We start from the raw sequence: 23,889 nt of genomic DNA, 5'->3' as shown, positions 1-23,889 counted from the left end.
GAACAAGATAAAATCTTTGTTGATCAAAGGGTGATATCTACATCCTGATTAGAGAATTGGACTCCTACAGTGAGGTGTCATTGCATCTCACTGCTTGCCAGGAAGTTTCTCTGGCTATAATTAACTGCGCTGATGAGCAAAATTATCTTCCTTCAAAGAGTATTAGGGTACAGTAGACATGACATATTAGGCCAGCCTCACAAATTAGCACAGGCCCACAGAGCCTGCATGAAATTAGGTCAGACTTGAAAGATATCAGGCTGTGGTCCAATAAGCTTCTTAGTCTGAAATGGAAAATTGGGTTCACAGGGTGTTAGGGTCACTGTCTTTATTTAAGTGTGATAGAACTGGTAACAATTTTCAGCGCTAAAGACCGATTTTTCTAAGCCACCAAATATTTCTCGTTCTTCTCTTAGATAATTTATTGTGTTGCATAATTTATAAGAAAAGAAGGTTCTCCATTTTCTCAATACTCATACATTAATAAATTCAATTCTGACTTTTGCCTATAATAAATAGGGAAAAAATAAACTCCCCAAGTATTTTCCTGGAGGTCTGTAGTTTCCCCATCAGAAGCAAAGTCTCCTAAAATCCCTGTTTAAAATGCAAAGCATTTTGAGAGTTAACACTTCAGGCCACTGGTATGTATTAATGTCCTATGGTTAAGGTTGAGCAAAATGTACATTAATTTAGAATACAAGATAATTAAAGTAAGGCTGGAATGTGCATAAATAGATGTAATCATAATTATTAGAGGCACAGACATCATGTCCACAGTTACAGACCTCAAGGTACAAATAGAGTAAAGAGAATAGATCAGTTGCATATACAGTACTCCCCAGCTATCTGTGGGGGACTAGTTCCATGACACCTGCAGATACCAAAATCGGTGGATGCTCAAGCCTCTGATATGAAATGCTGTAGTATTTGCATACAATTTATGCACATTCTTCAGGATGTTTTAAATCATCTCTAGATAACTAGTAATACCTAACACAGTATAAATGCTATGTAAATAGTTGTTGTATTTTTGTGTTATTTTTTCTGTTGTATTGTTATTTCTAATTTTGTTCTGAATATTTACAGTCTGCAGTTGTTTGAATCCACAGATGAACAACCCGAGATTTGGAAGGCCGACTGTATTTGATTCTTAAACTGCTTGTCAGATATTTCTCTAATTTCGATTTGATTAACAAGCTTTGCTTTGATGAGTGATCAGTACAGCCTATTCATTTTGAGCACAGGTTTTGGAGTCACAAGCTGAGGACCTGGTCCCTGACACTACGATTGTACGCTGACCTTTGTCAAATGACTTAACCTCCTTGAGCCTTAGTTTCCTAAACTGTGAGATGGATATACTAATAGTATCCTAAGTTGTAAAGTAGTTATGATGATTAAATGAGATAAATGAAAGTACGTGTTTCAAATGCTTACTGCCTGACACACGTTAATGGTCATGGTCATCATAATTATCGTTTTAACATGGATAAAGAATATAGTCTGGATTTGTGACCTTAAATTTTTGGCTCTAATATTTGCCAGCGCTCTGCTCAGAACATTCTCTGTTCGCACTTCATACAGCGGTGCCAGCGCAGCCAGGCAACACCCTCAGGAGCATCATTCTTTTCTGGACCTGGTTCTTTCTCGCTCTGCCCTCCAGGGGCCGCTGTGTTTCTCGGAAAGCGCGCGGGATGCTCGGTTGCCACGAGACCGTCGCCAGGCAACCGCGTCTACACACACTCCAGACGGGCCGGGGGGCGTCAATATGGCGGCGCAGGGCGCCCCCTCGAGCTCTCCGTCAGACGACTCTACCGCCTCGGGGTCGCTGGCAGAACTGCCACCGACAGCGACCGCGACTTCGAGGTCGCCCCCAGAGTCGAAGGGGAGCTCCCGGAGCTCGCTGCTTCAGTGGACCTGCCCCGAGGACTCATTGCCCCTAGCCGTGTTTTATGGGCCGCTGGACGCGAAAAACCCGCTCCTGGCCTCTTGTGAGAAGGAGATCCGGGAGTTGTTAGGCTTTATGAGGAAAAAGAAGGCTTTAGCCACCACGGAGGAAGAGAAGCACGAATTCCGCCGGCGTTGGTAAGCGCTGGCGGGGCACTGGGGAGGGCGCCGGCCAAAGGAGGGGCCCCTGGGGAGGGTTTGAGGATGCAGGTAGTGGCCCCAGAGCTGGTTCAGCGTTGCGGACGCAGGGGCTGCCTGAAGGGCCCAGGAGAGATAAACAGAGTTTAAGAAGTGGAGACTTGTCGCTCTTAACAATCCTTAATTCCTGAGAGATGTTATATCTTGGCTTCCTGCTCAGGTCAAAATAAAAATGTACACAGGAATGTTTCATAACTCACTACTTGACCAGAAAAGAAAGATGGTAACATAAGCAGGAAAGAACCTTAAAAAGAGTTCGCAGTTTGCAGTAATAACATGGTGATAGAACTCCCAAAAAGGTAAACAGTTGCGCAGAATGAATCGCAAAATTAAGAAAAAGTCACTGTAATCCTAATAACAATATAAGAAGGAATTAAAGTGCACATGTTCACAGGATGACATACTTCATTGTATCAAGAGCTAGCTTCATGAACCTAATCTACCTCAAAGTTATTCCTTTTTCTCCATATACAAATTTTATGTACTTATAACATGAAAAGTTTTGAAACCCTTGAGTGAGCCAAAAATTTATACTTGAATACAAAATACAAAAATTAGCTGGGTGTGGTGGCACATGCCTGTACTCCCAGCTACTCAGGAGGATGAGGCAGGATAATTGCTTGAACCTGGGAGGCAGAAGCTGCAGTGAGCTGGGATGACACCACTACACCCCAACCTGGGCAACAGAGCAAGACTCTCAAAAAATAAATAAATAAAATAAAATATTTTTGTTATGCATTTAACAACTATTTATTGAGCACATACTGTATATCAAGTACTGTTCAAGGAACTAGGAAAACATCAAGTTAACATAAAAATCCATGTCCTTATGGAGCATATATTTTTGTGAATATAAACAACCACTAAACAAATACGTAAGTAAATAATTTTACAAGGAGGTGACTGCTAGGGAGAAAAATAGAACAGGGAATCGTGATGGAGGATATGAGATGAATGTTGCAATTTTATCTTTTTTTTTGAGACAGGGTGTCACTCTTGCACAGGCTGGTGTGCAGTGGCTCAATCCTGGCTCACTGAAACCTTGAACTCGGGGGCTCAAGGGATCCTCCCAGCTTGACCTCTCAAAGTATTGGATTACAGGCATGAGCCACTGCACCTGGCCTGAGTGTTGCAATTTTAAATGGGGTGGTGGGAAGCATGGTTAGGGAAAGTCAGGAAAAGTCACTTTTGAGAAAGATGAGAAAGATATATGGGAACAATTGATGAGGATTTTTGTGCACAGAGTAGGTCACACAGGGAGAATGGCAGATGGGAAAGACCTGGGGTGGAATTGTGATTGTGGAAAGAGCAAGAGGGAGGGAGATCAAGAGTTTATAATTTTATAAAAATTGAGATGTGATTCAGCATCCAGGTGGAGCTGCTATGTAGGTAGTTGGACATTTGAATCTGGAAGTCAGATGAGATATACATTTGGGATTCATATGATATTTAAATCATGACACCTGATGAATAGCTAAGAGAGTGTGTGTGTAAATGGAGAAGGGAAGAGTCCAAGGATTGAGCCCTGGGATGCTCCAGCATGGACAGGGAGAGGCAATAAGAAGAAACCAACAGAGACTAAGGAGGAGTGGCCAATGGAAAACCATTAAGTGCCTGGTGTACTAGAAGCAGGTAGAGAAAGTATTTCAGGAAGAAAGGAATGATCAGCTGTGGCAAATTCTGCTGACTGGCCAAGTAAGATGAGAACCAAGAATTGACCAAGGAAAGTCCATTATATACCTACCCTATATGCTTTATTTATTTATTTATTTATTGAGAGGGAGTTTCACTCTGTACCCCAGGCTGGAGTGCAGTGCTGTGATCTCAGCTCACTGCAACCTCTGCCTCCCGGGTTTCAGTGATTCTTGTGCCTCAGCCTCCGAGTAGCTGGGACTACAGGTGCCTGCCACCACGCCCGGCTAATTTCTGTATTTTTAGTAGAGACGGGGTTTCGCCATGTTGGCCAGGCTAGTCTGGAACTCCTGACCTCAGGAGATCCACCTGCCTTGGCCTCCCCAATTGCTGGGGTTACAGGCGTGAGCCACTGTGCCCAGTTTATACATTTATATTTAAATAGTTTCCATCTTTGAATTTCATCTACCCATCTCCACTACCAGCATTCCAGTCCAAACCACCACCATTTCACATTTTCCCTGCAGCCACTCTGTCTCAAATCTATCCTTCACCTAGCAGTCAGGATGATCTTTGTAAATCTTATCTAAAGTCTTTCTATTGCTTCCCATTGCTTTTGGAATAAACTTAAGAATTCTGATACTCTCCAGGGGCTGAGGTGTTGACCCTGCCTGCCTTTCTCAGCTCTCTTCTCTTCTTTTCTCTCTCAGGACTTTCCAGAGAAACAGGTCCTACTGTTTCTCACCTCAGAGCCTTTATATTTGCTATCTTTGTTGTCTGAATGTTCTTCCCTAAGCTTTTCAAAAATCTGGCTCCTTCTCTTTTTTCAGGCCTCAGCTCAGTTGTCACCTTCTTAGAGTGGCCTTTCCTATCTAATGCAGATTCACTCATAGGTTTATATTTTTTAATTGATTTGTTTTCTTGTGCTTTGTCTGTCTCATTAGGATGTAAGCTCCCTGGTGACTTTGGATAATGTGTCTCTCTTTCATTGCTGTATTTCTGGCACTAAGCCTGGGGATTGGGACATAGTAAACATTCAATAAATATTTAGTATTGAAAGAATTCAAGAGTTATTATCCTTGGCCTGGTGCAGTGGCTTACGCCTGTAATCCCAGCACTCTGGGAGGCCGAGGCGGGCAGATCACCTGCGGTCAGGAGTTCGAGATCAGCCTGGCCAACATGACGAAATTCTGTCTCTACTAAAAAATACAAAAATTAGCCAGGCGTGGTGGTGTGCACCTGTAATCCCAGCTATTCAGGAGGCTGAGGCATGAGAATCGCTTGAACCAGGGAAGTGGAGGTTGCTGGTGTGCCGAGATCATGCCACTGCACTCCAGCCTAGGTAGCAGAATGAGACTCTGTCTCAAAAAAAAAAAAAGTTATTATCTTTATATTCTCAGTAATTGTGAATATTACATATAGGAAAGTAGACATGGGCCAGTCTATGTACGGTATCTGTGCCATCTTTAACAAGACTGTAAGAATCACAAGCATTGGATTGACACATGCCTTAACAGTCCAACCTCTCACACAATTTTGGCCTTTATTTATACAATAATTTTTATTGAGTGCCTGCTATGTGTGAGGCAATGTACTAGACACTGGTTACACAGTGGTGAACAAAATAGATATGGGAGTCAGTATTCGTGGAGCTTACAGTCTAGAGAGGGAGATAGATATTCAGTAAGTCATTAGTAAATATGCAAACAACAAATGCCATGAAAGTAACTGCTGAGCACTTATATGTGTCAGGCATCCTACTAGGCACTGTGGCTACAGCAGTGAACCAGACAAAAATCTCTGCCTTCTCAGAGTTTATAGTCTAGAGAGGGAACTAGACAATAAACATCAGTTATGTGTATTTTATGGTAATTTAGGAATGATAAATGCTGCCGGGCGCAGTGGCTCATGCCTGTAATCCTAGCACTTTGAGAGGCTTAGGCAGGTGGATCACGAGGTCAGGTGTTCGAGACCAACCTGGCCAACATAGTGAAACCCTGTCTCTACGAAAAATACAAAAAATTAGCCGGGCATGGTGGCGGGTGCCTGTAATCCCAGCTACTCGGGAGGCCAAGGCAGGAGAATCACTTGAACCTGGGAAGCGGAGGTTGCATTGAGCCAAGATTACACCACTGCACTCCAGCCCAACAGAGTGAGACTCCGTCTCAAACAAACAAACAAACAAACAAACAAACAAAAAAAACCAAAGTAATGATACATGCTAGAGAGAAAAAGAAGATAGTCTATTCCTATTAGAAATTAAAAAGAACAAAAAAAGAGAAGAGGTTATGGAGTAGAAGACAGGAAGTTGCAATTTTCGTTAAGGTGGTCAGAGTAGATGACACTTAAAGCAGAGGCTTAAAGAGAATGTAGTGGGGACTTGCTTTTGAATGAGTGATAAGTGAGGTGCCATTAAGCTGAGATTAGAAGGACACCAGGGATTTGACTAGCCAAATGGAGAGGATGAACAGGGGGACAAGAATGCAGGAAGATCCTTGGCAGAACAGATCCATTCCTACTTCGGAGGAATGGACAGAATCCCATTTAGCAGAGGCACAGTGAAAGAGGTACAACAGTATGAGGTGAGATTTAGAGGAATAATAGGGCTTTGGAAGGTTTTAGAGGCCATTTTAAAGAGTTTACATTTATTCCATTGGATAGTTTTGCAGAAGGATTATGTAATTTTTTTTTTTTTTTTTTTTTTTGGGACAGTCTCACTCTGTCGACAAGGCTGGAATGCAGTGGCGCAATCTCAGCTCACTACAACCTCTTCCTCCTGCGTTCAAGCGATTCTCCTGCCTCAGCCCCCTGAGTAACTGGGATTACAGGCTCATGCCACCACACCCGGCTAATTTTTGTGTTTTTAGTAGAGACAGGGTTTCACCATGTTGGCCAGGCTGGCCTCAAACTCCTGACCTCAAGTGATCCACCTGCCTCAGCCTCCCAAAGTGCTGGGATTACAGGTGTGAGCCACCCTGCACAGCCTAATTTTTGTTTTAAGATATTATTCTGATGATTATATCCAAAGGGAACAAGAATAGCAGTGTAGAGACCAGTTAGGAGTACGGGAGGTGGGAGTTGCTTTTATAATATATTTGACAGATGGTTATTATTATTATTATTATTTTTTGAGACAGTCTCGCTCTGTCGCCAGGCTGGAGTGCAGTGATGTGATACTGGCTCACTGCAACTTCTGCCTCCTGGATTCAAGTGATTCTCCTGCCTCAGCCTCTTGAGTAGCTGGGACTACAGATGCGAGCTACCACACCCAGCTAATTTTTGTATTTTTAGTAAAGACAGGGTTTCACCATGTTGGCCAGATGGTCTCAATCTCTTGACCTCGTGATCCGCCCGCTTTGACCTCCCAAACTGTTGGGATTACAGGTGTGAGCCACTGCGCCCGGCCAACAGATGGTTATTTTTTATATCAAAATGTGTTTCTCCTTATAACTATGGTAACTTCCATAAGCATAAAATTCATAGTATTTAAAATATAAATTATTGTCATACCAGAAATGTCTTTAAATAAGATCATGATACATTTTTTAAAAATGTGCTTTTGCTATAAGCACATAAGATTGAGGTATTCTGCTTATACAGTTATGATTTTCTTTTCTTTTCTTTCTTTCTTTCTTTCTTTTTTTTTTTTTGAGACAGTGTCTTGCTCTGTCGCCCAGGCTGGAGTGCAGTAGCTGGATCTTGGCTCACTGCTACGTCCACCTCCTGGGTTCAGTCAATCAGACGATTCACGTGCCTCAGCCTCCTTGGTATCTGGACTATAGGTGCGTGTCACCACACCCGGCTAATTTTTGTTTTTTTTTTAGTAGAGACGGGGTTTTGTGATGTTTCCCAGGCTGGTCTTGAACTTCTGACCTCAAGCGATCTGCCCACCTTGGCCTCCCAAAGTGCTGGGATTACAGGCGTGAGCCATCGCACCTGGATGATTTTCTATTTTAGAACATTTTACATATCTAGCAACAGTCAGCAATCCCAAGTACATTGACATTTTCTTCTCAAATGATGTACATTCTATAGTATATATTATATATTTTTGGTTTAAGCATTATGTAAGCTATTCCCAATGAGCAGTCTTAACCTGAACTTAGAGTTCAACAAAAAAGACATTTCTTCTTTCTTATTACATAATCTTGATTGATTTAACAAAGCTGATATTTTTCTTTTATGAGTAACAAGCCTAGTCATCATTATCTCATCTGTAAGATTTAGAAGAATTATTTCATCTACATAATTTAAGAATTCTAGTAAGACTTGGTGAATTTCTTGGATTCATTATATTTATTCAAATACCGTGGCATTTCATGAAGCATCAAATGAAAGTGAAAGAATAAAGCAAACAAAACACCTCTCCCCTTTTAAATGTCTGTGGTTCATATTTGCCATATTTATTTGGCATTGTTATTTATTACTTGGTACATGCATATATTTTTCTACCTAAATATATGATTAATCAGTTCATAAAGGAGAAATGCATTGCGTCCTTCACTCAATCAATGACTCAGTATTATTTAATTACCCGAATGAATTAATTGACAGGTTTCTGTTTAGATGTTTCACTATTACTCCAACACATACATCGTAAGTATTAGAGCCATCATCAGTTCTTAAATTTAGGTCCTGTATTAGCCAGCTCAGGTTGCCATAACAAAATACTATAGACTAGGTGGCTTAAACAACAGACATTTATTTATTTTTCACAGTCTGAAGGCTGGAAGTCCCAGATCAAGATCCAGCAGGATTGGTTTCTCATGAGGACTCCTCTCCTGGTTTGTAGAAGGCTGCTTTGTCCTCAAGCATGGAGACTGTAAACAATTTATGACCATATCATAAAAGAGCAAGCTCTCTGGAGTCTCTTCTTGTAGGGACATTAATTCCATCAGGCCAGGGTACTAACTTTATGATTTCATTTAACCTTAATTGCTTCCTTAGAGGCCCTGTTTCCAAATACAACCACACCGGGGGTTAGGATTTCAACATATGAATTGGGGGGCAGTGGGGGAGGGGTCACAAACATTCAGTCTTATCTAGAAATTTATGAGATAGGATTGGACACCTGTTAGGGGATATTTGGATTTTTGCTAGAGGCATATATAATTTCTGGGAGAGAGGAAAGAAGTAAATGTTAACTAAATGAATGACTAAAATAGGCAATGATCTGCTACCGTTTGAAACTCTGGTTAGAAAGCATTTTGAAAATACTGTTTGTTTTGTTTTTGTTTTACTTGGTGGAGGGAAGTATAGCTCTAAGTGGATTGACTGGCTCTTTGAACCCTGAGCCCTTCACAGGAAAAAATAAAACAAGAACAAAGAATGTTTTCTTCCCTATCATTCATTCATTCATTCATTCATTCATTCATCCATCCATCCATCTTTCAGCAGATATTTATTGAGTACCTACATGTAGTAGGTATTCACTACTGTTGGGCCTGGGCAATGAATAATATTGTTGAGGTCCTTGACCTCAGGGAGTTTACTTTCCAGAGGACTGGAAAGCTCATTCATATAGTCGTTAAGATCACAGATGCACTGAGCCTCAGCTTCATCAGCTGTATCTTTGGGATATTGATATTACCTTTCTTGGGGTTGTTGTGAAAATGAAGTGAAAAAAGGTATGCATATAGGCAAAAGACCCAAAATAGCCAACACAGCATTGAAGGAGAAGAAGAAAGTTGGAGGACTGACACGACTCAATTTCAAGACTTGCTGTAAAGCTACAGTATTCAAGATAGTGTGACACTGGTGAAAGAATAGACAAATCCGTGGAACAATATACGCAGCTCAGAAATAGACTCACATAAATATAGTCAACTTGTTAGGGAAACAGAAGCATAGGAGAACCAGAGTAATGGCATTTTAAAATCAACTCCATCTTAAAATTAGCAGGGCACGTTCCTTGCCAGGCGTGACCCATGGTCATAAGTTTTTTATAGTTGAAGCAACAGCCTAAAGATGCCTGCAAGACAAACACCTACAATAGCAGAAGGTTCAGATGTCCCAATACCCATAACAATATATGCCTTCAAGATAATTATAGCTATGCCTTGATGTACTGCACATGAAAACGTTGAGGATAGTTTCCTTTAAATCCGCAGAGTAATAAATTTTGTCACACTGTTGGCCTTCCTGCATGTAGACCTAACTTAGCCTGGCTTTTTACATAGATAAGACCCCTATATAAGAAGAGTTTAAAACAAAGAGAGTGTGTTCATCTTCCTGCTTTCTGAGGTTGCCCGACTGTGTAACTAAGTAGCTTTCAATAAATGATCTCTTCCCACTGCACTCTGTGACTTGTCTTGAATTCCTTCCTGTGCGAGATCCAAGAGTCCTCTCTCGGGGTCTGGATCAAAACCCCTTTTCTGGCAACAAACTGATCTTTGGCAAGTGAGCAAAGTCAATTCAATGGAGAACAGCGTCTTCAGTAAAATGGTCCTGGAACAACTGGAAATCTACATGCCAAAAACTGAATCTAGATGCAGACTGTACGCCCTTCACAAAAATTAACTCAAAATGGATCACCTACCTAAATATAAAATGCAGTATTATGAAACTCCTGGCCAGGCACCATGGCTCACGCCTGTAATCCCAGCACTTGGGGAGGCCGAGGCAGGCGGATCACAAGGTCAAGAGATCGAGACCATCCTGGTCAACATGGTGAAAACCCATCTCTACCAAAAATACAAAAATTAGCTGGGCGTGGTGGTGCGTGCCTATAGTCCCAGCTACTTGGGAGGCTGAAGCAGGAGAATCACTTGAATCCAGGAGGCAGAGGCTGCAGTGAGCTGAGATGGCGCCACTGCACTCCGGCCTGGTGACAGAGCAAGACTCTGTCTCAAAACAAAAAATAAAAAATAAAGAAACTCCTAGTAGATAACAGGAGAGAATCTATCTAGGTGACCTTGGGTTTGGTGATGACTTTGAATATACAGTACCAAGGCATGATCTATGAAAGAAAGAATTGATAAGCTGGACTTCATTCTTTGAATGAATTTGGAAGACAGGTGGTTTCTACAAAATTGAACATATTCTTACCATAACATTCACCCCTTGTGCTCCTTGGTATTTATCCAAAGGAACTGAAAACTTATGTCCATATAAAAACCTGAACATCGGGCCTGGTGCGGTGACTCACGCCTGTAGTGCTAGCACTTCGGGAGGCCTAGGCGGGTGGATTACCTGAGGTCAGGAATTTGAGACCAGCCTGGCCAACATGGCAAAACCCTGTCTCTATTAAAAATACAAAAATCAACCAGGTATGGTGGTGCACGCCTGTAATCCCAGCTACTTGGGAGGCAGAGGAAGGAGAATTGCTTGAACTCCGGAGGTAGAGGTTGCAGTGAGCCAAGATCGTGCCACTGCACTCCAGCCTGCGCAACAGGAGCAAGACTCCATCTCAAAAAACAAAACAAAACAAAATACAAAAATCCCTGCACATCAGTATTTCTGGCAGCCTTATTCATAATTGCAAAAACTTGTAAGCAACCAAAATGTCATTCACCATGTGAGTGGATAAACTGTAATGCATCCAGACAATGGAATATTATTCAGTGCTAAAAAGAAATGAGCTATCAAGCCATGAGAAGACATGGAGGAAACTTAGATGCATATTGCTAAGTGAAAGAAACCAATCTGAAAAGGTTTCATACTGTTTGATTCCAACTGTATGACATTTTGGAAAAGGCAAAACTATGGAGACAGTAAAAATATCAGTGGTTAACAGAGATTGAGCGGGAAAGGAGGGATGAATAAGTGGAGCACAGAGGATTTTTAGGATAGTGAATCTACTCTGTGATATTTTCACAGTGGATAGACTTTATATACATTTGTCCAAACCCATGGAATGGATGACACCAACAGTGAACCCTAAACTATGGACTTTGGGTGATAATGATGTGTCAATGTAGGTTCATCATAACGAAGGTACCATTCTAGTGGAGTTGTTGATAATGGGGGAGGGCCGCGCATGTTTGGGGGCACAGGGTATATATATGGGAAATCTCAGTACCTTCTGCTCAATTTTGTTGTGAACTTAAAATTGCTCTATGAAGTAAAGTATCTAAAAAAAAAAAAACATGTAAAGAGCTGCAATCAATGCTTGGTACATAGGAAGCAATAATTTTAACTGTAATTACATTTATTATTAATAATTGGACATTAACAATAAGGCACATTGGAAAGGCTTAGCACAAGGTAAGTTTTAAAGGATTGCTTGCGAATTAATTGAGGTTTCCTGCAGACTTTGACAATGTCATTTTATTTTATGATTTTTACAGTGCCACTTCTTTGTTTAATATCTGGACTAAATATGCCCCCAGGCTGCCAGCAGACTATTACAACGAAAAGCTTCTGAAGGTTGGAGATAGCCTTTGTCAAATGAAAGTAAGTGCCTCTGGAGGAAAGAGAGCCAAAAAGAAATTCATTTGGCTAATTATTATTACAGTTTTTAGTCTGATACCCTTCCTATTTTACATGTTTTGATTTTTCTCTTAGAAAAAAATAAATGAGTACATAAAAATTTTAATAAGGCACAGTAACTAAAAAAGTGTTTGCTTTTTAATTTTGTAGTTGAGATTTCCCAGAGGTGAGACATTCCTGGACAGCCAGGCAGCTGGCTGTGGATGGGCAGGAGTGTGGCCGGGTTCACAGAGGGTGTGGTAGGCGCACAACAGGAAATGCTGAATCATCGTGTTCCTACCTCATACAAAAGAGCCCAGACACCACTTCCTGTTGTTTTTCATATGGCTGGCCTTGCCCAGTGGTCAACCTTCAGGGCTCTTGGCCTTGCAGCTCTGTTGCCTGCTTCAGTGCCCTGTTTATTAAACTCTTTCAACTGTTTCTTAATGTTTTGCTCTATGTAGTTATAACAGTCATTCCATACATACCCTGTTTCTTGCTCAGTATTGTATTCCAGACTGAGTTTGTGTCCTACTTTTAGTTCCACCTGAATGTCTAGGGCTTGGAATGCTGTGGACTTGTGGACTTGGTTTGCTGAGACCACAGCATGGCTGGGTTTTCCATTAATGATCATGTGAGTTTCTCCCTTAAACTCTGGCCTAGATCCAAATTATTCTAAGTTATCTGAACGTCAGACAATGGGATTTTAGGCCAGCTGTGGGCAGTGTTCAGTGTTTTCTCAATCTTCAGTTTCTCAACTTCATTTTTCCCCTCTGTTTCTATTTTCTGGACTTTAATCTTCTTGGTCTGGGAGACAAATTTACCAAATAGAGGATATGAGTGGTGGAAGTTCATAATGAAGAACTAAAATCTATTTTCTTCTGCCAAAACTAGAGAATAACCATAGTTCCACATAAATGAACCATGGGTCTTAGAAACTTGAAAAACAGGGCGTGGTAAGCTACAGAAAAGAAACCCAGGTGAGATTCAACTTGTAAGCTTTACTCATGTAAGTGGAATAAGAGTTTTGACAAGAATTAGAAGACAGCCCCCTCTCGATCCTTATACTTTTCAGTGTAAGAAGCTGGTAATACAATTAAAAAGCACAGTGTAGGGTTGTTTGAGAAATATCTGTGTGGGTGGAATGGATATTGCTGGAGGGAAGGGAGGTGTATGTTAGAAGCTGATAAAGCAAGTTAAAGATGGCTAGTAGCTAAGGATTCAGAATGTTTTAGATAGAAAGGCCTAGATAGTATATTTTAATATTTAATTAAAAGAACAAAGAAAAAGTTTTGTCTACTTTTCACTGAAGGAAATGTTGGCCAGGCTGGGCGTGGTGGCTCACACCTGTAATCCCAGAACTTTGGTAGGCTGAGGAGGGCAGATTGCTTACTTGAGCCCAGGAGTTTGAGACCAACCTGGGCAACATGGCAAAACACTGTCTCTTAAAAAAAAAAAAAAAAGGTATTTATACTTCTGAAAATGAACTTGTTACTTTGGTTTCTAGGCTCTATTTTTATTTTAGTTGTAGTAAAGATCGTCTTGTGGAATATTTGTTTTAAACCTAGATTTGAATTTATTATATGATTCAAGTTAGAGCAGAAAAGATTCAGGATTAATTAGTGAGCAAAAAACAAATCTATAATAGAAATTTAAACAAAACAGTGTTTGACTGAAGATGCCTTCCAAGGGGCTAGGTAACTGGACAGGCAGTTCACACTTTGGGCAGTTGCTTTTCCTGGGGATGAAGTTGCAGGGGAGGGAGCTGAGGAAGGGTTGCAAGTGACTCATTTAGAAGGGACTGCTTACATCCTCTGCTTACATCCTCTGCCCTGAAACCCTCCAGGTAACTGAGCCCTGTGGGTTACAGAAATGGGGCATCTGATTCTGTTATGGGAACACAAGCATGACTTTGAATGAATAAAAATCCCACTGCTCAAATGGTTTTTTTTTTTTTTTTTTTTTTTTTTTTTTTTTTTTTTTTGAGACGGAGTCTCACTCTGTCACCCAGGCTGGAGTGCAGTGGCCGGATCTCAGCTCACTGCAAGCTCCGCCTCCCAGGTCCACGCCATTCTCTGCCTCAGCCTCCCAAGTAGCTGGGACTACAGGCGCCCGCCACCTCGCCCGGCTAGTTTTTTTTGTATTTCTTAATAGAGACGGGGTTTCACCGTGTTAGCCAGGATGGTCTCGAACTCCTGACCTCGTGATCCGCCCGTCTCGGCCTCCCAAAGTGCTGGGATTACAGGCTTGAACCACCGCGCCCGGCCTCAAATGCTTTTTATTTGTCCTGATGCAGCTTCAGAGTCTGTTGACAGATGAAAGAGAGGAGGTAGCTCACCTCACTCTGCATTTGTTTCTTTTAGCTTCTCTTCTTTGGTTCCCTCTTTCTTCTTCTCTTCCTTCCTCTCTCCCTCCCTCTCCCTTCCTTTCCTTCCCCCCTCTCTCTCTCCCTCCCTTCCTTTCTCTTTTTCTTTCCCCTTCCTTCCTTCTTTCCTTCCTTCCTTCCTTCCTTCCTTCCTTCCTTCCTTCCTTCCTTCCTTCCTTCCTTCCTTCTTTCCTTCCTTCCTTCCTTTTTCTTCTTTCTTTCTCTCTTTCCTTCCTTCTTTCTCTTTCTCTCTCTCTCTTCTCTCTTTTTCTTTCTCTCCCTCCCTTTATTTTTTCCCTCCTCCTTCCCTCCCTCTCTCTTTCTTCCTTTCCTTTCTTTCCCTTCCTTTCTTCCCCCTTCCTTTCCCCTTCTCTTCCCTTTTCTTTTCCTTTCCTATCCCTTCCCCTTCCTTCCCTTTCCTTCCTTCCTTCCTTCCTCCCCTCCTTCCTTCCTTTTTCTTCCTTACTTTCCCTCCCTCCCTCCCTCCCTCCCTCCCTCCATCCCTTCCTTCCTTCCTTCCTTCCTTCCTTCCTTCCTTCCTTCCTTCCTTCCTTCCTTCCTTCCTTCCTTCCTTCCCTCCCTCCTTCCTATCTCTCACTCACTCTTCCTTTCTTTTCTTTTTCAAGCCTATGAGGTATCAGAGAAGCAAGACTACTCATCCACCTCTCTGGGTATGTGGGTTACCATGATCTGATGGTGCTGAATTTTGGAACCTGGATTTTGAGTATATGTAGGTATTACCACACACAGTGCCATAGTAAATATTCTCATCCTTGTGGTCATGATGGTCCTATCTCACATAGGCTCGTTGTGAGGAGAATTAGATGAAATAATGCACATACATTGTATAGTGCAGTGTCTGTCATATACTATGTTTTTGGAAAATGGAGCCAGTGGTACTGGTATAATTGTAATAATTAACATTGATACCGTTAGGAATAATACGAATATTACCTAACAATGATAAGCTAAATGATATTTTGGAATTTTAATCAAGTCCTCTTTTTATTTCAGGAATACAAACTGGCCCTTTTACAATGCTATGGAAGATATCTTCAGCAGTTCAATACCAATTTTGATGAGAATAAAGTGGATGTAACTCAATTCAAGGCTGCCTTTTTCCCAAAAGGCTTTAGAGATAAAACTGCTGGACTTACGGTAAGATGAAAGAGCAGCTGAAATAGCTACAATTTATGATTAGCTATGCAATATATCTTTTAGTTGACAGCTTCTAAATGTCTTTTGTTGGCTTAGCACAGCATCTAGCTGTGTGCTATAAGTTGCTTAATAAATACTTTCAGTGCTGGATAAGAAAGTGAACTTACCAAGCTTTGTAAGGATGTTTGGAGATTAAGTCACTGCAGTCACTCATTCATGTAGCAGTTGTTATTTAATAACTAATATTTGTAGAGTGCTTTTAGTTTATAAAGTGCTTTGGAAAACAAATTTGATAAAGTAATTTTATGAGTACATACTATTATCCCTATTTTACAGAAGAGAAAAATAAAGCTTATCACATAGTATGAAAAGTGGCTCTTGAAATTAAACATAAATCTATTGATATAAAAATTTATACTTTATTTCTAGTATACCAGTATTTTGTTAATTACTACCATTGATTCATGGGTTGAACAGTTTTCATGTGCTAAATACTCTTCTAAATATATTGTATGAATTATCATCTTGCAGCCTCATTAAAGTCCTAAGAGGAGACTCTTTTACAGATTAGGAAATGGAAGTTTATTAGCCTGCTTAAAACAATGGGCAGGGTTGGTGTTTGAACCCTGATCAGTCTGACTCTAAATCTGTGTTACTTTAAACTTGAGGACTATTCAAGGCCTTGGAAACAGTATGTGGTTAATAAGCAGAAACTCTCAAGGCATGTTTAGGGGACAATTGAACAGTTCAATTTGGCTGTACCATAGGTACACGAATGCGAATACTGGGCAATATAAGTTGGCACCCTATTAGGGAAAAGGTCTCTCCTACTCCCCTTTTTGTAGCCTTGACCCCCATACCTTCTGCTTTTTGCTTTTCACACTTTGCCAGAATTAATGTCCTTGCTTCCTTCCCTTCCTTCCTTCCTTCCTTCCTTCTTTCTTTTTCTTTCTTTCCTCTCTTTCCTTCCTTCCTTCCTTCCTTCCTTCCTTCCTTCCTTCCTTCCTTCCTTCCTTCCTTCCTTCCTTCCTTCTTTCTTTCTTTCTTTCTTTCTTTCTTTCTTTCTTTCTTTCTTTTCTTTCTTTCTTTCTTTCTTTCTTTCTTTCTTTCTTTCTTTCTTTCTTCTTCTCTCTCTCTCTCCCCCCTCCCTCCCTCCCTCCCTTCCTTCCTTCCTTCCTTCCTTCTTTCTTTCTTTCTTTCTTTGTTTGTTTGTTTCTTTCTTTCTCTCTCTCCCTTCCTTCCTTCCTTCCTTCCTTCCTTCCTTCCTTCCTTCCTTCCTTCCTTCCTTCCTTCCTTCCTTCCTTCCTTCCTTCCTTCTTTTTCTTTCTTTCTTTCTTTCTTTCTTTCTTTCTTTCTTTCTTTCTTTCTTTCTCTCTCTCTCTCTCTCTCTCTCTCCCTCCCTCCCTCCCTCCCTCCCTCCCTCCTCCCTCCCTCTCTCTCTCTCTCTCTCTCTCTCTCTCTCTCTCTCTTTCTTTCTTTCTTTCTTTCTTTCTTTCTTTCTTTCTTTCTTTCTTTCTTCCTTTTCTTTCTTCTTTCACAGGGTCTTGCTCTGTTGCCCAGGCTGGAGTGCAGTGGTGTGATCTCGGCTCACTGCAACCTCTGCCTCCCAGGTTCAAGCGATTCTCATGCCTCAGCCTCCTGCGTAGCTGGGATTACAGGCGCCCACCACCACGCCCAGCTAATTTTTGTATTTTTAGTAGAGACAGGGTTTCACCATGTTGGTCAGCTGGTCTTGAACTCCTGACCTCATGATCCTCCTGCCTTGGCCTCCCAAAGTGCTGGGATTACAGGTGTGAGCCACCGTGCCTGGCCAATTAATTTATAAAGTAGAAATCTGTCTTTTTGTTCCACTACCCATTGACTTTGCCTTTTGGCTAAATTCCAAATTCCTTGGAATATATGGAATGCTCTCTATTTTTCTGAGCTTGGTTCACCCTATAATAGCCTCACTATTTTTTTTTTTTTTTTTTTAAGACAGAGGCTCACTCTTGCCCAAGCTGGAGTGTAGTGGTGTAATCTTGGCTCACTGCAACCTCCACCTCCTGGGCCTAAGTGATTCTCCTGCCTCAACTTCCCAAGTAGCTGGGATTACAGGTGTGCACCACCATGCCCGGCAAATTTTTGTATTCTTAGTAGAGATGGGGTTTCTTCATGTTGGCCAGGCTGGTCTTGAACTCCTGACCTCAGGTGATCTGTCTGCCTGGGCCTCGCTTCTTTATTTTAAACGGTCTCATCCAACCTTACAAAATACTTTCAATTCAGTGACCACAGCAGTCCCTTCAATGCTGCTTGAGCCTGGAGGCATGAGCCTGGAACTCTTTTCCCTCCTCTAAGAGCAGCGTCCGTTTCTTCCTCATCCTGGAGTCCCTGTTGCCTAGCAGAGTGTGGCTAATAGAGGTGCTCAAGAAACGTTTGTTGAATGAATTGTGTAAATGGTTATAATCACATCTGAATTAATAAATAAGTTAAAATGCCACTGGGTGAGCTTATAACAATTGATTCAATTCTGTATTTTTGGCAAGAGGATTTTTTTTTTCTTTTTGAATTTCTTTTGACTAAGGAAAGCTAGTCTTAACTAGATGGATGTTTTAAAGAAACCCATCTATCATGTTTTTTTCTACACTATTAAATTAATTATCCATAATTGTTTCCATTTTAGATTTTTACATTCTGAGAAATGCTTTCCTAAGTTATTTCTATTATTTCTTTTTTCTTTTTCTTTCTTTTCTTTCTTTCTTTTTTTTTTTTTTTTGAGATGGAGTTTCACTCTTGTCACCCAGGCTGGAATGCAGTGGCGCGATCTTGGCTCACTGCAACCTCTGCCTCCCAGATCCAAATGATTCTCCTGCCTCAGCCTCCTAAATAGCTATAGGATTACAAGCATGTGCCACCATGCTCAGCTAATTTTTGTATTTTTAGTAGAGACAGGATTTCACCATGTTGGCCAGGCTGGTCTCGAACTCCTGACCTCAGGTGATTCGCCTCCCTAAGTGCTGGGATTACAGGTGTGAGCTACTGTTCCTGGTCAGTTATTTCTATTTCTATTTTCCCGTGTGTTTCAGTTTCATGCTTTGAGTGGCAAAAATATGTGCAACTACCAGCTGGTCTGTGACAGTGATGAAAACCTGCAGAATAAAGAATCTGTGGTCCAGTGTCTGCATATCTTGTCGTCCTTAAGGCTCATCATGCAGGTGGCTCTGCCACAGGAGCATCTTTGCTGGATTATCTTCAATGGTATATGCTGATGTATTTTATTTTCCATTGTGTCTTTCAGAAAGTTACTTCAATACTAAGTTTGACAGTAGCTTGAGTACCTTGTGATTTAAAACATATGCATTTCATAATAGGATGATTGTATTTTTTTTCAACATTTGTATGACATGTTTGTCCTTTTAAATTGGGATGAATAATGCATGTCTTTGGGTTTTCACTGGGGAAAGGGTCAGAGACTGTGGGAATAATCACTGTTGGGTGTTCAAAAAGCAGAGCCACAGTTAACGAGTAAATATAGATGGGGAAAGGTCAAAGAACCAGTGCAGGTTAGATTGCTTCTAAGCATCACCCATTTACTGGCCCTGTCCTCAAACAACTTGGCTTTGGGTTTCTACAAAGTGACGTTCTCCTCCTACTTGATTTTGAGTGAGAAGCGCTGAGGAACACACACACACACACACACACACACACACACACACACACGTACATTATGTGTATGTCTGAAGAAATGAATCTCAGCTAAAAAATGTAATACTTGCTTTTCTCTATTTTAAAGTTGCAACTTACTGTATTGTCCTCTGGATAATATATTTTTAAAAGGAAAATAATAATGATAGTGTGTTCAATGTGCATAAGCCAGGATCAAATAACTTCAAGGAAACATATTGGATTTTCCCTCATCCATGGCAACTGAAAGTATATTTTCTAGCCTTTTCCTTTCTCACCCACCCCCAAGTCATGTTTTGACATTTTGATTGAAATCAGACTTTACATTTGCTGCCAGAGATGAGGCCAACTTTGATGAGATTTTTTCAGTCCAGTGATTATTAAGCTTTTGTGTCTGATCATCCTCCAGAGATTCGATGTTACTTGCACCACCACTGCCATCTCTCACACATCTTGGCAGGGACAGAGAAGGAGCAGCAGTTCTGTGTTAGGCCCACTGGTTGAGCTCTATGGTCAGCCCTTGTTTGAGTGGTGGAAATGAGCATGATTTCCTGTCTTTACCCCTTTTAAGATCACAACCCAAACATAGTCTTTATTTATTTTTTATTTTTTTGTCTGAGACAGGGTCTCGCTTTCTCACCGAGAGTGGAGTGCAGTGTGGCACAATCACTGTAGCCTTGAGCCTTGAACTCCTGGTCTCAAGCCATTCTGCATCAGCCTTCCAAAGCACTGGAATTACATTTCTCTCAATAGTCTTTTTTTTTTTTTTTTTTTTGAGATGGAGTCTCATTGTGTTGCCCAGGCTGGAGTGCAGTGGCATGATCTTGGCTCACTGCAACCTCCACCTCCCAGGTTCAAGCGATTCTCCTGCCTCAGCCTCCCGAGTAGCTGGGATGACAGGCACGCACCACCACACCTGGCTAATTTTTGTGTTTTTAGTAGAGACGGTTTTTTACCATGGTAGCCAGGCTGGTCTTGAACTCCTGGCCTTAGGCAATCCGCCCACCTCCGCCTCCCGAAGTGCTGGAATTACAGGTGTGAGCCACCATGCCCGGCCTCTCTCAATAGTCTTAAAAAAAAAAAAAAAGATTATTTCTGTATCCTTGATACCCTTTTCTTGGTATGTGCTTTTTTCTTTTTCTCTTTTTTAATACACATGGCATTGTGCTCTAGATTTTATTCTGTTTCCTATTTTTTTTCCCTGCTGAATATTGTGGTTTTAGAATCTAGCTAAGTTCCTGTATGTAAATCTAATTCATTAACTCAGCCTGCTGAATTATATTCCAGATATCCATACAGGCCTGGCGATGAGCACCTGGTTTGCCTGACCTCTCTAACTGCACAAATAATTCTGCAATGAATATCCTTACACATGTCCTTTTATAGACCTGTGCAAGAGTTTTCTGGGATCTGTGCCCAGGAGTGGAATTACTGGGTTCTGGGAGATACAGATACTTAGTTTCAGTAACTACTCTCCCTGTTTTAATTTATTCATCTAAAACTTACTGAATGCCTACCATATGCTAGGCATTGTTCTAGGTGCTAGGGACACAGGAGTGGACAATAGACAAAATCCATTCTCATGCTGACTTCCATTGCAGGGAGATGCTAAACAAATCAAAACTGAATTGTGTCAGATGGTGACAAGTGCTATGGAGAAAAGTCAAAGCCAGAAGGGGATAGAGAGAGCAGAGGCTGGGCTGTTGAGATGACTGGGGAACAAAGACCTGAAGGAGTTTGGATAGTGAAGTTTCTGGGTATTTGGTGGAAGGGCATTCCAACTGGGGGATCAACAAGTGCAAAGACCCTGAAGTTTTGACAATTTGGAATTTAAGTAGTCAAAACTATATTTGACTGAAAAGGTCAAATGTGCCTTGGTAACTTATCAAAATACGTTTGACCTTTTCAGTTAGACATTTACTGTATTTACTTTTAATTGACTGTTATACACACACACCCCCTTGGTTTCTTCAAATATTTAACCAATCTTGGTTTTAAAATAAAAATTTAGGCTGGGCACGGTGGCTCACACCTGTAATCCTAGCACTTTGAGAGGCGAAGGCAGGCGGATCACCTGAGGTCAGGAGTTCAAGACCAGCCTGGATAACATGGTGAAACTGGGTCTCTACTAAAAATACAAAAATTAGCTGGATATAGTGGTACATGCCTGTAATCCCGGTTACTCGGGAGGCTGAGGCAGGAGATTTGCTGGAACCTGGGAGGTGGAGGTTGCAGTGAGCCAAGATCATGCCACTGCACTCCAGCTTGGGTGACAGAGCAAGACTCCATCTCAAAAAGGGACAAAGCCAAACAAACTTCCAGAAATACCCTGAGATCATAAAGATTCAGTCTGTGTTCCATCTGATACCATTTACTCTCTGAGTCTGGCTTTTGCAGCAGGAATTTGTGAGCCATGCCAAGATTTTGAACTGTCAAAGGACTCAGTTACAATTAGAACTTTTAGGGCTGGAAAGGTTAAAGGCACCTTTTTGAAATACAGAAGGCCCTTGTCATTCTTGAGGGCAGTCTCCTGAGGCCTTCCTGAGTTCCCAGTTCCCCGTTACTGGCATGTTTATATAGGCTCCTGGCTTACATCCTCATCACATGTTTTGTGGACAGGCATGTGTTTCCTGTGCATATTTTTACTTGGTGACTATTTTTTTTTTCCTACAAAGAAACACTTATACAATTTTATTTTTAAAGATGAAGAGTAGAGGCCAGGAATGGTGGCTCATGCCTCTCATCCCAGCACTTTGGGAAGCCAGATCACTTGAGGTCAGGAGTTCGAGGCCAGCCTGGCCAACATGGCCAGACCCCATCTCTACTAAAAATACAAAAATTAGCTGAGCGTGGTGGCAAGTGCCTGTAATCCCAGCTACTCGAGAGCCTGAGGCACGGGAATCACTTGAACCCAAGAGGTGGAGGTTGCGGTAAGCCGAGATTGCACCACTGTACTCCAGCCTGGGTGATGGAGCGAGACTCTATCTCAAAAAAAAAAAAAAAAAAAAAAAAGAAATGAAAAAGATAAAGAGTAGAGGTTAACAAAGCCTCATCGAGGTAAGTCTGCTGAGCTCGAGTTGTTATTAGTCGAGTGGTTTCTTCCCCAGTAGATCTTCAGTGGAATGAATAACTGCAGGTGCTGGGGGTAGTCAGACAGATAATGCCGAGTCCCTGAGCATTAAGGACCAATTGCATTCTCTATGAAATTTAGGGTACTATACGTTTAAGTTTAAAGTTTGTTCAATTTGGGGGGTCACTGATTTGTGTAATTGATGTTTATGATGCTTACAGTTGTGTTTTAATCAAGTGACAGATGTTTTGGTGCAGTTGCCATTTTCTCACAAACTTTTTATTTATTCATTTTTTTTGAGATGGAGATTTGCTCTGTCACCCAGGCTGGAGTGCGGTGGCGCGATCTTGGCTCACTGCAACCTCTGTCACCTGGGCTTAGGCGATTCTCCTGCCTCAGTCTCCTGAGTAGCTGGGATTACAGGTGCACACCATCATGCCTAGCTAATTTTGTATTTTTAGTACAGATGGGTTTTCTCCACATTGGCCAGGCTGGTCTCGAATTCCTGACCTCAGGTGTTTTGTCCGCCTCGGCCTCCCAAAGTGCTGGGATTACAGGTGTGAGCCATCATGCCCAGCCATCAGAAGCTTTTAAAGTTTAAACCTGAACATAGAATTCATAACTGTTGAACTTTTATGGTTACAAATATTAGATACTTTATAGAAAATATTTAGACTCCTGTTATAATTACATGCCTTTTAAAAGCATGTTACCATCTTTTGGTTATGTTTATAGCTTGATAAACTGCTTGTATGCAGCGAGAAGTATGGTGATGTTCCCCACTCCTCTCTTCAACCCTCCCTCCAGCCTTCTATCCTCTTTTAATTAATGGTCTGACAAAAAAGCATACTTGAGTAACCTTACTTAGGTGTTGGAAATGCTGTTTTTCATTAGAATGCTTATAGGACACAACTTAATAATGGGAAAAATGTTATATGAGTCCAAGAGTGAATATAATGTGACTTGTTATGCATTGTGATTTTTAAATTATTATGAGTTTCCTTGTTGAGTATTTTGCCATGCTGATTAAATATGTATTCTGATCTTATTTGGAGATAAATCTTTAGTTTTTCAACCATAAGGAAACCATGGGAACCAATAACATGTATCTTTTTGAGATGGAGTCTTGCTCTGTCGCCTAGGCTAGAGTGCAGTGGCACGATCTCGGCTCACTCTAATCTCCGCCTCTCAGGTTCAAGCAATTTTTCTGCCTCAGTCTCCTGAGTAGCTGAGACTACAGGTGCATGCCACCACCTTCTGCTAATTTTTGTATTATTAGTAGAAAGGGGTTTCACCATATTGGCCCAGCTGGCCTTGAACTCCTGACCTCGTGATCTGCCTGCCTCAGGCTCCCAAAGTGCTGGGATTACAGGCATAGCCACTGCACCCAGCTGGGAACCAGTAATATTTTATATGAATTAATGAAAGCACAAGGTACATAAATTATGCCACT

At 41.4% G+C, this 23,889-nt stretch overlaps 1 protein-coding gene across 5 annotated transcripts in view; it reads left to right on the top strand.

The window, feature by feature from the left end:
• The first annotated feature begins 1,732 nt into the window (after nucleotides 1-1,732).
• The window catches only part of LOC105483784 (cilia and flagella associated protein 54), a 383,346-nt gene continuing 361,189 nt past the window's right edge, over nucleotides 1,733-23,889 (top strand). For 4 of the 5 annotated variants that reach the window (XR_011608938.1, XM_071071284.1, XM_071071286.1 and 1 more), the window contains exons 1-4: nucleotides 1,739-2,082; nucleotides 12,063-12,168; nucleotides 15,563-15,706; nucleotides 18,769-18,940. Coding sequence is in view for 4 of the 5 variants with exons in the window: in XM_071071284.1 (XP_070927385.1) it covers nucleotides 1,766-2,082; nucleotides 12,063-12,168; nucleotides 15,563-15,706; nucleotides 18,769-18,940 (739 nt within the window). In the remaining variant the exon portion in view is untranslated. Of the gene's footprint in view, nucleotides 2,083-12,062; nucleotides 12,169-15,562; nucleotides 15,707-18,768; nucleotides 18,941-23,889 lie in introns of all 5 variants that reach the window. The other variant, XM_071071285.1, reaches the window with a different exon arrangement.

The sequence above is a fragment of the Macaca nemestrina genome, chromosome 10 (genome assembly GCF_043159975.1).
Source record: "Macaca nemestrina isolate mMacNem1 chromosome 10, mMacNem.hap1, whole genome shotgun sequence".
NCBI lineage: Eukaryota > Metazoa > Chordata > Mammalia > Primates > Cercopithecidae > Macaca > Macaca nemestrina.
This window is presented reverse-complemented; position numbering and strand designations above follow the sequence as displayed.